The sequence below is a fragment of the Odocoileus virginianus genome, chromosome 20, assembly GCF_023699985.2.
Source record: "Odocoileus virginianus isolate 20LAN1187 ecotype Illinois chromosome 20, Ovbor_1.2, whole genome shotgun sequence".
NCBI lineage: Eukaryota > Metazoa > Chordata > Mammalia > Artiodactyla > Cervidae > Odocoileus > Odocoileus virginianus.
In genome coordinates this window covers 52,465,222-52,481,309 of record NC_069693.1, presented here as the reverse complement: position 1 = coordinate 52,481,309, position 16,088 = coordinate 52,465,222, and the positions used below count along the sequence as shown (strand labels likewise).

Below are 16,088 nucleotides of genomic sequence, written 5' to 3'. Positions count from 1 at the left end.
TCTAGATGACTTCCCTAGCAATAACCATGCCTTGTTTGGTGTGACGCACTTACTGGAAACAAAAGCACAAACTGAGTCAGTATTACAGGGAGCCGCTATAGTGGGGTCCCTATGGAAATGCAGTCCCAACTTGACCACTTATATTTAGTGCATGCACGCCCAGTCACTAAGTCATATCCAACTCTCTTTCAATCCCATGGACCAGGCTCCTCTGTCCATGGGGTTTTCTAGGCAAGAATAATGGAGTGGGTTACCAATTCCTTCTCCAGGGCATCTTCCCCACCCAGGGATGGAACCCGTGTCTCCTGCTTGGCAGAAGGATTCTTTACCACTGAGCCACTAGGGAAGACCTGTCTAGAGTTCAGTCATTCAAGTTCTCTTCAAATCCCAGGAGGAGATGCCATAAAATTTTCCCACTGTGCCTCACATACACTGTGTCTTCCTCCCAGACTGCCAAGATACATCAATGCCCCTCGGAAGACCAAGAGACTTGTAACCATCCCTAGTTGACCTTTAACTTGTTTCCTCCCTCAGTTCCTCAAAGACCCAATGGTCTGCTCTTCTACGGAGATTTGCAGAATCTCAGTACTAACCTGCCATTTTTCAGCAACTCAGAAATGTGGGCAAATGACTTTGTAAAAAATAAAATACAGTCCTACTGGATTAAGTATAAGTACTGGGAAGCAGCAGCTCTACAACTGAGGGAAGAGCAGCTTGGGGGTGCTACAACCACAGGAGAACCTAAGACGTTATGATGACACTTCACCTACGGTGTTGGGGGTGGGGAGATGTAATTTAATAAATATATATTTACTATATACTGCGATATATACATACTTATTATACACACACACACATATATATATGTCTTCAATTAAAAAGAAATGTCCTTGGTTGGGGGGGCAGGGGTAACAAACCTGTCAGCCCTGCACGAGGCAACGCCTCAGGAACTACTCCGCGGGTCACAGGGCAGCTGAGTCTATACCAAATATCATCCCAGGGTCAGAAGGAACCACCCCGGTTTATTTGCTCCAGGACACATATCACACTTGGACAGTACTGCTTCGTTTGTCGCGCATTTTGTCTGTCTCCCATTCTAGAATGTACCACAGGCCCAGAGAACGGGACATGGTAAGTGGTCAATAAATCGTTCTTGAACGGAGAACTGGCGGTTACCGAACGCGTACCTCAAGGAATGACTGACTGAAACTTCGAACGAACGACTCGAAGCCTGGCCTAAGTACCTCAGTTCTCCTCAGCTCAGGTGAGCGCTACGGCGGCCGGGAGGGTCAAGCCAGTTCCGGGCGGAAGTGCAAGCCCCGCAGGGCCCGCCCTGCGCGCACGCAGACGCGGGTGCCCACGCTTCCGGGAGATCACTTCCTCCACTGTTTCCTAGCAACGGCTGGAAGCGTTGTTGACATCCCGGGCAGCGGTGGCGCAAGTCTGAGCCCAGAGTCTCGCCGCCCATAAAATGGTAAATCCAGGGTCTCTGTCAACAACCCACCCGCCAAGGGTGCCGACAGGCAGGGTCCCTTCGCTGCCCAGTTCTCGGGACCGCGAGGAAGGCTGAGAGCTCCAGAAACTTCTTGGAGGGGCGACACGGAGACGCTGGAGGGACCAGAGGGGGCGACCGTGGAGGAAGGGAAGATGTGTAGATGGGGGAAGCTTTCTTGGGGAATAGATATCTAGGGCTGTCTTCTGGGAGTAATACTTGAGGAAGAAGAATATCGAGAAAGAGAGATGGAAGAGATGAAACATCCTGAGGGGAATGAGAAATCTCCTCGACAGCGAGGGAAGTTTGAAAGGGGAAGAGGCACCATGGAGGAGAGAAGAATCACCCTGAGAGGAAAGAAAGACATGGGACAGGGAGCTCAAGGGAATGGAGAGGTGGGAAAAGGAGGAGCTATTGAGAGAGAAGAAAGAAAATTAAAGAGAAAAGAGGAAGTAGGGATGGGAGAAGAGAGGCGAAGAAAAGGAAAATGGAGAAAGAGGAAAGGTCGAAAAAGAACAAACCGAAAGCGTTTTTTGGTGTTTGTATGTGTGTTTTGTTTTGTTTTTAAGGAATGAAAAGGTATTGGCAATGGGAATTTAGAGACTGTATTAGGAGGGCTCAGAAATCACGAAAGGAAAAAACACCTGGAAAATAGGGGGACAGGCTGGGACAAGCAGGGAGAGATGAGTAAAACAGAAAATGATAAAGAGGCCAGCGGATGTAAGGAGTTGTGGAAGCTGTCCTATAGATGGCACAAAAAAGTAGTTATTTAATCCCCTGGTCAGGTATTACGCTGCTGCTGCTGCTGCTGAGTCGCTTCAGTCGTGTCCGACTCTGATGCTTTCGTGCAGTGTTTCCCAAAGAGAGATGCAAACATGAGTTGCTACTTTAAGATGGCTCAGAAATACCAAAAACCACAGAGTGAATCACATCAGGGAAAGTTATTCCTCTTTCATTTTTTTCAGTCTCCAGGAGAGACTTTCTGGCACTTTTAGGTCCTTTTAATGCCACTATCATCTATCCTCAAGTAGTTTTGATTTTTCACCTGAAGTGTAAACCTCAGGCTCATAATTTTCATTGGAGTAGAATTTAATAATATGTTCTCTCTTTTTTTTATGGTTATTTCTGCCTGTGACAAATGATACAGGATTTGCATTTGTGGTAGTGATGTATAGTTTCCTTTTAAAATGCATTCATTTAAACTTTTAGCAGTGAGATAATTCTAAAGATGTGCTGGGTGAATAATACAGATGGTATTTATAATGGTAGAAATTGAAAACCTGGTACACGAATGCCTGAAATTTAGAAAACACCTGCTATAGTGGTGGAAAGAGGAAAAAAGTGCTCCTGCCCACCTTAGGGTCAAAAGAAAACTGAGTCAAAAGAAAGCTCTTTTGACAAAAGTAACATAATGTTCACCCATACAATGTCGGAAAGAAAATTATTTTATAAACCCTCATCAAAAGACTCTGCAGAATACTGTTTGAATTCAGAATATCCAGGGATTACTCTGTTATGAAAAATATGCAGGCTAGAAAATATTATTCTTAATTTTAGTGTTTGTAGAAGGAAAGAAACTGGTACAATATAGTCTATGCATAAGATTCAGAAAGCTAAATTTAAAACCCAATAATGGGATTATAACATTCATGGTTGAACATTCAGCTTGCCCTGAGATCCAGGCTGTAGTTACCAATAGAATCCTGGGACACATTGTTTTCACAGAATATTTTTAATTTAATCATCTGAACTCCCAGTTAGATGACATTTACAACTGAGAATATGATTTCTTATTAAGTGATGCTTTTAGAAGGAAGGAGGTAGTGATATAGCTCTATAAATATTTTTTTATCTATAATGTAGAAATGGGATTTTTCATATGAATACAGAAAGATCAATGAATTAAAGATGACCAGGAGCAGATTTCTGTTCAACATAATACTTTTCCAGTGAATAGAGACAGATAAAAATGAAGTGAGCTCTTGTGAGGCAAGATTTCTGTCTCAGCAAAAGTCCAGGGCAAGAGATTTTTCAGGGTTATATGTAGAGAGTCTTATGTAAGTTTGCCTATGGGTCTTGACAGTTTCAAAGCTCTCTTCCAAAAGCTGAGATTTAGCATCCAATACCTTAGTTTAAGAAGACCAAGGAGAAGGGATCTTTCTAAACATTACTCTCTTTAGGACTGGGGTCACCATAAAGACTCTGGTTAATTTTTTTCCTGATCTCTTCCAGGCAGAGGTGGAGGAAACCCTAAAGAGGATCCAGAGCCACAAAGGGGTTATAGGAACGATGGTTGTAAATGCAGAAGGTAAATACATCACAGGCTGCCTTCTTGACACGCAGAAGCAGACCAAGAGCATTTTTGTTGTATGAAGTCTTAGACAAACATGTTGGAATTTTAAATCAAAAGTATATTTTACATATTTTAGCTGTATCATTTACTTATCAAACATCTATTGAGTGTCTATTAATTACATGCCAAACACTGTGCTAAGAGGTAGGGAAATAAAATTTTTAATGTGTATATATTCCTAAGAAGTGCTGTACATTGCCTAATTTTTAAAGCTTTGGTAAACTCTAACATTTCAGGAGGAGCTATAAAACTATTACAATGAAGATAAGAGTACCATTGTTGGCAGTTTGCTTTCATTTTGAAATTGTAAAGCGTACACAGTTTCAATCTTCATTTGAAAAGAAGTTGTTCCTTTGCCATAGTTCATGAAATCTTTGAGAATTGATTTTAATGTAATTTATAGTATAGTCTTCATGGTTATAGTTTCAGAAGGGCCAATATGTTTCCACCTATGAAATCTGTAGACTTATACCAGGAACTTGCCTATTAACAGTCTGCAGAGCCTTCTCTCGGGTATGGTGGCAGTCTCTTAAAGGCTTCTGCTGGCTTCATTGCCAATTCAGGCATCTGTAAGGGCGAGAGGTGCCACAGATCCCAGAGCGTTAGTTGAAACAAGAGTAGCTACTTCACATAATTCATGGTATAACCATGGAATCAGCACACTGCCAGCTCAGTGCTTGGCAACGGACTCTCACAGCTAATCATTATTATGGAGCAAATCCATCAATAAATATTTATTGAGCAACTACCCACTGAACGTCTGTTTAAGCTCTGAACTTTAATCCCTTATTATTAAAAATGGAAAATAACCTACTTTACTGATGATTGTGACAACTAAGTAAAATAATAATTGTCAAGGGCCTGGCACAATATCCAGTACTTAACAGAATCGTAATGAAGTAGTTCTGTGAATGTGGAAATTTTTAATTTATTTGTACAGATAAAATATTTGATGTGTTTTACATAATAAAATAAAATTTAAAAATGCCCAGTGTCAAGCAAATGTCAAGTAACAAATTGACCCAGCTTGAGTGATCAGGAGGGAGAGGTTTTAACATCAGCCTACAGGTAAATCAAGAGCTATGCCTAATATTTCTAGGAGGCAGTCCAGTCTGAGTGCATTGTTCTGGTTGAACTGATTTTAGCCCAAGGCATTTGCATATGCTCCATCACAGGACCAAGATGGATTATTTGGAGGACTTCACAGAGAGGCTGTATTTGTTTTCTTTGGCTGCCATAACAAAGCACCACATACTTAGTGGCTTAAAAAGATTAGACGTTTATTTTCTCTCAGTTCTGGAAGGCTAGAAGTTGAAATCAAGGTGTCAGTGGTCCAGGCTTTCTTCAAAGAAGCATCCTTCCTTGCCTCTCTCCCGGCTTCTGGTGAGTTCCAGCAATCCTTGCTGTGTTTTCTTGAGGACGCATCACTCCCACCTCTGCCTCCATCATCGTGTGCGTTTTCCTCTTTGTGCTGTTTTCTCTTCTTATAAGGACCCCAGTCATTGGGTTAGGTCCCACACTGATCTAGTATGACCTCACATCTTCAAAGACCCTATTTACATATAAGATCACATTCTAAGGTTTAGGGGAGGCTTGAATTTTGGAGGGGACTCTATTCAACCCACCTGGTGGCTCAGACAGTAAAGAATCTGCCTGCGATGCAGAGGACCTGGGTTCGATCCCTGGTTCAGGAAAATCCCCTGGAGAAGGGAATGGCCACCTACTCCAGTATTCTTGCCTGGAAAATTCCATTGACAGAGGAGCCTAGTGGGCTACAGTCCACGGGGTCGCAAAGAGTCAGATACAACTTGGCGACTAACTCCAGTACGTTCATTCACCAATCCTGACACCCAGGACAATGTGTCTAATGGCAGACTTAGTCTAAAGTTCATAATCCTGGCAATATGCTTTAAATGTCTGAAAATATCCATACCTTTTCATCTGTAATTCCACTCCTGGGACTTTATTTAATGAATAATGAAGAAAAGATTTAGGTGCAGAGGATCTCAGAGAGGCATCATGTATAACAGCCATAAAGCGAAAGTCACTCAGTCATGTCCGACTCTTTGCAATGAAGTCCATGCAATTCTCTAGGCCAGAATACTGGAGTGGGTACCCTTTCCCTTCTCCAGCAGATCTTCCCAGCCCAGGGATCAAACCCAGTTCTCCTGCAATAAATACACAGACAAATAAGTAAATAAATCTCTCCCAACAGTGGGGAAATTTTTGAATTAATTATGTAATATTTACTCAATGAACCATTACTCTGTTTAAAATGTTGAAGAATATTTAGAGTCATGAAAACTACTCACAATATTAGATGAAAAAAAAGCAGGAAACGAAGCAGTAACCAGTATTTTTAAATCCTAAATACAGCCAGGCACACATACACACTGAAATATGGAAGAAAAGGCAGGGATGTGTTATGGTGATTATCTCTTGAGCAGTTGAATTAAAAATGACTTTTATTTTCCTGAGGTCTCTCAATTAACACTTTTCTCATCCAAGAGTAACACAATATTATTTTTCATACTCATTAACTTCTAATTAACCTCTACTAGGAAAAGGTTGTGTTAAGGTTCAGGGCACTTTTCTGAAAGCCAAATTAACCTTTTCCCAAAAAAATATAAATGAGGGGCTTATTTTTATGGTCAGATTATTAACAACTAGAGTGTATGACAAGGATGTTTATTAATAGCATATGGTATAAGTTGTGTGACTAGAATGAAATGAAATACTCCATCTCAACAGGCTACTCAGGTTTAAATGAATGTGCCATTTATTACAATGTAGCTTTGCAGCATTCAGAAGTCCCATGAAATTTAACACTGTAAATATTTAACTAAACTGCTGTTTGTGTGTTCTTATTCTCTACCAATGATTTTAGTTGATTAATTCCAGGCAAATCATTTTAACAATTTTTTAGGTTTTTAATTGTGGTGAGGTAAGCCTTCTACCATGTTTTTACATTTAAATCTCATCCTCTGCCACGTTCAATAAGAGTCCTTTGGTTTCACTATTTGAAACATAGACTTATCCATGACAATGAAGTGAGCTTATCAGTTTAACCCAATGCTGAGGGGTGAAGGTTTTTGTTAGATTCTTTGTTAACATTGGTTTCCCATTTATAAAATAATTCATTGTTTACAATATTACAGTCCTGATCACTGAACTAGATACTGGTGAACATGCATATTTGTTTCCCAGACAATCATATCCGTTGTATATTCTTATGTATATAAGCCTGATTTCTGCCGGCTCTTAATTTTGAATATTCTTGACATTTCTAGCAACCCATCATTTGAGTTTCATTAGATTTTATCCAGCCATCCAGCCATTTCCTTTTATTTTTGAAATATAATCTAACAACCAAAATATAAGTGTACAGTTGAAAAGTACCACCTTAGTGGGATCATAAAGAGTCATATTTTTAAAGCAGTATCATAAATTCAGGAATATTGAATTTATAGTCTTTGTTCTAGAAGTTACATTTTAGGAATTTATCCTACACACATGTGTATACAAATGTGAAATGGCATCCACACAGACATATTCTGTCGCCTTGTTCATAAAAGGCAAAGATTGGGAACAGCCCAAATTCTTGTCAGGAAGATATATTAGTTATGTGCATGACAAAGCATCCATTCAACAGTCGCATTATACGGCCATTAACAGGAATGCCCTAGCCTTATGTGGACTGAATGCAACAACTTCCCAAGTGTATCAAATGGAAGAAGTTAAGGTACAGAATAGAGAATGATACAGTTAAAGAATACAAACATGAACATACTTGAATAGACTTGGACTATCTCTGCAAGGATACCAAAGAAACTCAGCAGTGGTTACCTCTCAGAAGGAGAAGTGGGTGCATTTTATACCATGTGCTAAAATTACTTCCTAATAAATTGTTTTTTAATTACCTCACATGGTCCCAAGCAAGAACTCAATAAACATTTGTTGATGGATTTTTTTTCCCCAAGGGTCCACAGCGATATGCAGAACTCCAAGAGTTTCCAAGGTGCACACTTATTATTCAGGAAGCCTAGGTCTATTATTTATTGACTTGAATCATGAATAGACTGACTAAGTAGGCCCGAGCATCTGATTCATAATCTTGTCATCTGCACTTTAAATAATTTATTCTGCTTGTATTTCTTTTTTGACACTGAGCAATGCAGACTTTGTAGGTAGTCGCTCTTCATGATGCAAAATAAAACTGTTTGGTCAAAAAGCGCTCTTCAAAGGTTGAGTGCTTGCTCCACTTTCAGCTTCCTGCTTGATGAAGATGCATACATTGTGATGGTTCCCCAGCTGTGAAAGACAGAACTTCTCCAGACTTCCGGAGAGAAAGTGCCCAGCAAACAATAATATAGAAATTAACAAGTTTCCTATGGAACCTTATTTACTGGAAAGGTTTTCCTTATAAATATCATCCTCCTCATCTTGTTTGGCAAGACCTACTCTGGAGAGAATGGATTTCTTAAAAGGGAAGGAAATTAGTCTGTTTCAAAGTCAGAGTCGAAGCTCTCAAAGATTTTCTTGAAACATACACAAAGTCCCAAGTTAGAAGCACTCAGACCAGTTTCTGGAGCTACATTCTCTGAGGGAAAAAAAACCAAGAGAGCCACGTTAGCCATTTTTATTGATGGGCCTTCATTCGGGTTCCTGAGGAACTTGACAGCAATCCCAGATTCACCTTCACATGTTCCCCGAAACTCAAGGCACATTTGCAAATCAAATCCCTGGAATTCTCTGGCTTATCTGGTAGTTTTCAAAATAATATGAAGGTTGGCTCTGATTAGATACAATGTATGTAAAATACCTAGCACAGCACCTATTCCATAATAAGCATGGAGTGGCCTGAATAGAGGCTGGATTGACTTGAACGGAATTAAATTACACTCGCATATTCGTCTGGCTAGGTTTTTTTCAGCTAAATTAATAGCGTCTGTTTTACACTCATAATGAAACAATAGAGCACACAAGTAGCCAAATTTAATCACACTTAAACCAAGAATAAGTGCAAACCAGGGAATCCCCAGCCAAACTACAGCATCTTTGTTGCTGTGTTTTCTGGCATAAAAATTAAGGTTTGCAAAATACTGTATGAGGAAGTTACGAAAACCCCTTTTGATACACTCTCTAGCATGTGCAGAGAGTGTATCTGGTCTCTCTCTGGTCTCGGGAAACTAGCACCATGTCACAAGTGGACTTTTCACAGCTTTTCACAGTGAACTCGCTATAGACAGGGTGCTTTGGTTCAGTTCAGTTCAGTCCAGTCGCTCAGTCGTGTCCGACTCTTTGCGACCCCATGAATCGCAGCACGCCCGGCCTCCCTGTCCATCACCAACTCCCGGAGTCTACCCAAACCCATGACCATCGAGTCAGTGATGCCATCCAGCCATCTCATCCTCTGTCGTCCCCTTCTCCTCCTGCCCCCAATCCCTCCCAGCATCAGGATCTTTTCCAATGAGTCAGCTTTGCGCATGAGGTGGCCAAAGTATTGGAGTTTCAGCTTCAGCATCAGTCCTTCCAGTGAACACTGAGGACTGATCTCCTTTAGGATGGACTGGTTGGATCTCCTTGCAGTCCAAGGGACTCTCAAAAGTCGCTTAGGGGAATGCATTTCATATAGAAACATGTTAAGTTAACTACTGAAATAATTAACAACTTCCAAAAGATTTGTGTACAGAAGTGTTCATCACCATTAGGTACAAAAACAAAAACACACAACCTAACAATCCAATAGTAGGGGGTTGATTATATTATGATATGTCCAAAGAATAGTAAAGTCTACAGCCACTAAAAATAATGTTGATGGCACCATCAACAAGGGAAACTTGTATGCTGCCCTTTGAGTGAAGAAAAAAGCAACAGTCAAATCTACTATTATCATTTGATCCAACTAAATTTTAAAACCCATGTGGAGGCAGAAAGATTGGAAGGAAATAAAGTAAAATTGTTCCAGTGAGTAATATGAGTCATCATTTTTTCTTCCTTTTTAAAGTTACCAGTATTTTCCAGTAGTTCTATGATGCACATATAACTTTTATAAAATGAAAAAAAAACGTTTAACCCATAATTAAATCTCGCACTAGGCATCCCCATCCGAACAACCTTGGACAACTCAACAACAGTTCAGTACGCAGGTCTCCTTCATCAGCTGACCATGAAAGCCAAGAGCACCGTCCGTGACATTGACCCTCAGAACGACCTAACTTTTCTTAGGATCAGATCCAAGAAACATGAAATCATGGTAGCTCCAGGTAATCTGGCACATTTCATTTCACACTTCAGGCATCTTTCTACTTTAATGGATAAAGGCTTTCTGTCTCAAAGGATGGCGATTGTGGGTTTTAACATGCAATATGACCCATCATGTTTCTCAATTATAAGATGAAGTTTGAATCTGAAAATTCCTTGAAATTAGTCAAGAAGTTGGATTTTGCCCATTTGTACCTGTTAGTCAAACGTTTAGGAGGTGTAGGTTTTCCTGTTATGTGAACTTAGCACACGGACTTCCTGAAGAGTGGGAGAAATGTCTCCTGTCCAGGGGATAAAGCAGAGGGTGGATCAAAGGTCTTTTGGGTCTCAAACCTTCCCTGGGGTGGAGCCCATTCACGGGGGCCACCAAAAGCCAGCTGTCACAGAAATACTTCTTTCCTCGAAGAAGGTACATTCACGATGTTAGTGGATGTCAGTGTAAAACAGGACTCAATGTTCCTAAATCTAATCTAGAGCAAACTTCTCTATAATGCAACTGTAAAATCAGAGTCACCCACAAACTAAAGCTTTACCTGCACCTGTGTTCTCACACAGACCGCACATTAGAATCACTTGGAGAACTTTTTAAAAATTTTTACCAATACCTGGAACTCCACCCAAAACCAATAGAATCTCTGGGGCTGGGCCCCAGGTAATGGTATTTTTTATTTTTAAGCTCAACAGGTGATTTTGTTGTGCAGCCAGGCTGGCAAGCCACTGGTCTACACAGGGTCCAAGCAATGTGCTGAAGAGAAAAGCAGATGAGCTGAAGCATTCATTTATTAAATTTAATTTTTAGGGTAGCCTACTCTTGCCTGGAAAATTCCATGGATGGAGGAGCCTGGTGGGCTACAGTCCATGGGGTCGCAAAGAGTTGGACATGTCTGAGTGACTTCACTTTCTTTCTTTTTATAGTTCCTTTTGGAGAAAGAAATGGAAACCCACTCCAGTACTCTTGCCTGGAGAATCCCATGGATGGAGGGGCCTGGTGGGCTATAGTCTATGTAGAGTCTATGTAGAGTCAGACACGCCTAAGCAACTAACACACACACAACACATAAGGTGGGCTCCCCTGGTGTCTCAGTGGTAAGGAATACCCCTGCCAATGCAGGAGATGCAGGTTTGATCCCTGAGCCAGGAAGATCCCTTGGAGTAGGAAATGGCGACCCACTCCAGTATTCTTGCCTGAGAAAATCCACAGACAGAGGAGACTGGTGGCTTACAGCCCATGGGGTTACAGAGAGTCAGACAAGACTTAGTGACTAAACAACAACAGATTTTTAGGGTGGATTAACCTTGTCCATCTCTCTCCACAGATAAGGAATATCTTCTGATCGTCATTCAGAATCCTTGTGAATAGACCTGCAACAACCAAATTCTGTCCTGTGATGCTGGATGGCAAACACTTCACTCTTTAAAGATTCCTGAGATTATAATCCAATCTAAGTGTTCTTTGGACAGTCCTTTCTGTTTTTACATTTAAACTCTGTACGTGTCTCATTTAGTCCCTTTTGAATGTATTGTAAATTTGTGATTTAACTATATAATAAATCAGTTTCTGAAAGAAACAGTAGTAAAGCTTAATAAAACTAAAAGCTGGTTCTTTGAGAAGATAAACAAAATTGACAAACCTTTAGCCAGACTCATCAACAAAAAGAGAAGAATCAAATCAACAAAATTAGAAATGAAAAAGGAGAGGTTACAACAGACAATGCAGAAATACAAAGGATAATAAGAGACTATTATGAACAACTATATGGCAATAAAATGGATAACCTGGAAGAAATGGACATATTCTTAGAAAAGTTCAATATTCCAAGACTGAACCAGGAAGAAATAGAAATTATGAGCAATCCAATTACAAGCACTGAAATTGAAGCTGTGATCAAAAATCTCCCCCAAAACAAAAGCCCAGGACCAGATGGCTTCACAGGAGAATTCTATCAAACATTTAGAGAAGAGTTAATGCCTATCCTTCTAAAACTCTTCAAAAAATTTTAAAGGAACACTTCCAAGTTGATTCTATGAGGCCACCATAACCAGTCAAAGACAAAACACAAAAAAGAAAACTACAGGCCAATATCACTGATGAACATAGATGCAAACCTCCTCAACAAAATTTTAGCAAACAGAATTCAGCAACACATCAAAAATCTCATATACCATAATCAAGTTGGGTGTTTATTCCAGGGATGCAAGTATTCTTCAATATATGCAAGTCAATCATTATGAAACACCATATTAACAAATTGAAAGATAAAAACCATATGATAATCTCAATAGCAGCAGAAAGAGACTTTGACAAAATTCAGCACCCATTTATGATTAAAACTCTAAAAAATAGGCATAGAGGGAATCTACCTCAACATAGTAAAGGCCATATATGATAAGCCTATAGCAAACATTATTCTCAATGGTGAAAAACTGAAAGCATTCCCCCTAAGATTGGGAACAAGACAAGGGTGCCCACTTTCACCACTGTTATTCAACATAGTTTTGGAAGTCCTAGCTATGGCAATCAGAGAAGAAAAATAAAAGTAATCCAGATCAGAAAATAGGCAAACCTCTCACTGTTTGCAGATGACATGATACTGTACATAGAAAACCCTAAAGATAGTATCAGAAAATTACTAGAGCTCATCAGTGAATTTAGCAAAGTTGCAGGATATAAAATCAATACATAGAAATCACTTGCATTTCTATATACTAACAATGAAAACTCAGAGAAATTAAGGAATCAATCCCATTCACCACTGCAACAAAAAGAATAAAAGATCTAGGAATAAACTTACCTAAGGAGACAAAAGAACCATACATAAAAAATTATAAGACACTGATGAAAGAAATCAAAGATGACATGAACAGATGGAGAGAGATTCCGTGTTCCTGGATAGGAAAAATCAATATTGTGAAAATGACTAGACTACCAAATGCAAGCTACAGATTCAGTGCGATCCTTGTCAAATTACCAATGACATTTCTCACAGAACTAGAAAAAAAAAATTCACAATTCATATGGAAACACAAAAGACCCCGAATAGCGAAAGCAGTCTTGAGAAAGAAGAATGGAGCTGGAGGAATCAACCTTCCTGACTCCAGATTATATTACAAAGCTACAGTCATCAACACAGTATGGTACTGGCACAAAAACAGAAATATAGACCAATGGAACAAGGTAGAAAGACCAGAAATAAATCCATGCACCTATGGGTACCTTATTTTTGACAAAGGAGGCAAGAATATACAATGGGGCAAAGACAGCCTCTTTAATAAATGGTTCTGGGAAAACTGGACAGCTACATGTAAAAAAAATGAAATTAGAACACTTCTTAACACCATACACTAAGATATAAGATGGATTAAAGACCTAAATGTAAGACCAGAAACTATACAACTCTTAGATGAAAACATAGGCAGAACAATCGACATAAAGCAAGATCCTCTGTGATCCACCTCCTAGAGTAATGGAAATAGAAACAAAAGTAAACAAGTGGGACCTGATTAAACTTAAAAAGCTTTTGCACAGCAAAGGAAACTATAAACAAAATGAAAAGACAACTCTCAGAATGGGAGGAAATAATAGCAAATGAAACGACTGACAAAGGATTAATTTCCAAAATATACAAGCAGCTCATACAACTCAATACCAGAAAAACAACCCAGTCAAAAAAGGGGGAAAGACCTAAACAGTTATTTCTCCAAAGAAGACATACAGATGGCTAACAAACACACGAAAAGATGCTCAGCATCACTCATTATTAGAAAAATGCAATCAAAACTACAATGAGATATCACCTCACACCAGTCAGAATGGCCATCTTCAAAAAGCCTACAAACAATAAATGCTGGAGAGGGTGTGGAGAAAAGGGAATGCTCTTGCACTGTTGGTGGGAATATAAATTGATACAGCCACTATGGAAGACAGTATGGAGATTCCTTAAAAAACTAGGAATAAAACCACCATATAACCCAGTAATCCCACTCCTAGGCATATACCCTGAGGAAACCAAAATTGAAAAAGACACATGTATCCCATTGTTCATTGCATCACTATTTAAAATAGCTAGAAAATGGAAGCAGCCTAGATGTCCATCGACAGATGAATGGATAAAGAAGTTGTGGTACATATACACAATGGCATATTACTCAGTCATAAAAAGGAACGCATTTGAGTCAGTTCTAATGAGGTGGATGAACCTAGAACCTATTACACAGAGTGAAGTAAGTCAGAAAGACAAAGATAAATATTGTATTCTAACACATATATACAGAATCCAGAAAAATGGTACTAAAGAATTTATTTACAGGAAAGCAATGGGGAAACAGACATAGAGAATAGACTTATGGACATGGGGAGAGGGGAGGAGAGGGTGAGATGTGTGGAAAGAGTAACATGGAAACTTACATTGCCATATGTAAAATAGACAGCCAACAGGAATTTGCTGTGTGGCTCAGGAAACTCAGGGGCTCTGTATCAACCTAGAGGGGTGGCAGGGGGCGGGAGATGGGAGGGGGTTCAAAAGGGAGGGGATATATGTATACCTACGGCTGATTCATGTTGAGGTTTGACAGAAAACAACAAAATTCTGTGAAGCTATTATCATTTAATTAAAACATTTAAAAAAATTTTACTGATACCTGGAACTCCACCCCAGACCAATGAAGTCAGAATCTCTGGGGCTGGGCCCCAGATAATGGTACTTTTTTTTTTTTTTTTTTGAAAACTCAACAGGTGATTCTGATGTGCAGTCAGGCTGGCAAACCACTGGTCTACACAAGGTCCAAGTGATGTGCTGAAGAGAAAAGCAGATGAGCTGAAGTATTCATTTATTAAATTTAATTTTTAGGGTAGCCTAACACATAAGGTGGGCTCCCCTGGTGTCTCAGTGGTAAGGAATCTGCCCACCAGTGCAGGAGATGCAGGTTTGATCCCTGGGCCAGGAAGATGCCTTGGAGTAGGAAATGGCGACCCACTCCAGTATTCTTGCCTGAGAAAATCCATGGACAGAGGAGACTGGTGGCTTACAGCCCATGGGGTTACAGAGAGTCAGACAAGACTTAGTGACTAAACAACAACAGATTTTTAGGGTGGATTAACCTTGTCCATCTCTCTCCACAGATAAGGAATATCTTCTGATCGTCATTCAGAATCCTTGTGAATAGACCTGCAACAGCCAAATTCTGTCCTGTGATGCTGGATGGCAAACACTTCACTCTTTAAAGATTCCTGAGATTATAATCCAATCTAAGTGTTCTTTGGACAGTGCTTTCTGTTTTTACATTTAAACTCTGTACGTGTCTCATTTAGTCCCTTTTGAATGTATTGTAAATTTGTGATTTAACTATAATAAATCAGTTCTGGTAGTTATGTCACCTTTTTTTTTTCTTTTATTGAATTGGCAAAAATGTTTGTTCAGGGTTTTCCGTAAAATGGCATGGAAAAACCGAATGAACTTTCTGGCCATACCCAAAACTGAAGCATTCTGGTGACAAGGCAGACGTCCTTGTGACCGTTCTTTTAGTCTAGAAGCAAATATTCAACCACCTGAATATTCTTCGGAAGGACTGATGTCGAAGCTGAAACTCCAATACTTTGGCCACCTGATGCAAAGAACTGACTCATTTGAAAAGACCCTGATGCTGGAAAAGATTGAGGGCAGGAGGAGAAGGGGACGACAGAGGATGAAATGGTTGGATGGCATCACCGACTCAATGGACACGAGCTTGAATAAGCTCCAGGAGTTGGTGATGGACAGGAAGGCCTGGTGTGCTTCAGTCCACGGGGCCACAAGGAGTTGGGCAGGACTGAGCGACTGAACTGAACTGAACAGCCACCAAGCATCAAAATAGATTTTGCCCATTTTGCGGGCATGCCCAGGAGATTCAGCAGAGTCCCATGGGTTGGGGGGGAAGCAGGGTGTCCCAGCTCTGAAGGAGGGTTAAGTGCCTTCCCAGGTTAACAAGGTAAGAGGTCAGGAG

General features: G+C 40.0%; 1 protein-coding gene and 2 long non-coding RNA genes across 3 annotated transcripts in view; 2 read left to right on the top strand and 1 right to left on the bottom strand.

Moving 5' to 3' along the window:
- The window catches only part of LOC139029954 (uncharacterized), a 267,587-nt gene extending 266,315 nt beyond the window's left edge, over positions 1-1,272 (bottom strand). Inside the window, exon 1 of the long non-coding RNA XR_011482300.1 lies at positions 1,188-1,272. This is a non-coding gene — a long non-coding RNA (uncharacterized lncRNA). The remainder of the gene's footprint in view (positions 1-1,187) is intronic.
- A 94-nt stretch (positions 1,273-1,366) lies between these two features.
- On the top strand, positions 1,367-11,677 carry DYNLRB2 (dynein light chain roadblock-type 2). The gene is made up of 4 exons (XM_020903695.2): positions 1,367-1,474; positions 3,725-3,800; positions 9,944-10,111; positions 11,426-11,677. The coding sequence occupies exons 1-4, from the start codon at positions 1,472-1,474 to the stop codon at positions 11,467-11,469; spliced, it is 291 nt and encodes a 96-aa protein (XP_020759354.1). The 5' UTR covers positions 1,367-1,471; the 3' UTR covers positions 11,470-11,677.
- Positions 11,678-14,839: 3,162 nt separating this feature from the next.
- LOC139029774 (uncharacterized) lies at positions 14,840-15,477 on the top strand. Its single transcript, XR_011481964.1, has 2 exons — positions 14,840-14,928; positions 15,229-15,477. It is a non-coding gene; the product is annotated as an uncharacterized lncRNA (long non-coding RNA).
- The last annotated feature ends 611 nt before the right edge of the window (positions 15,478-16,088 follow it).

Bases quoted from the DNA above. Each gene is read 5' to 3' on its own strand.
- DYNLRB2 (XM_020903695.2), top strand. The intron at 3,801-9,943 runs GTAAATACATCA...ATCTCGCACTAG, and splicing joins GATGGTTGTAAATGCAGAAG to GCATCCCCATCCGAACAACC. The intron at 10,112-11,425 runs GTAATCTGGCAC...CTCTCTCCACAG, and splicing joins TGAAATCATGGTAGCTCCAG to ATAAGGAATATCTTCTGATC.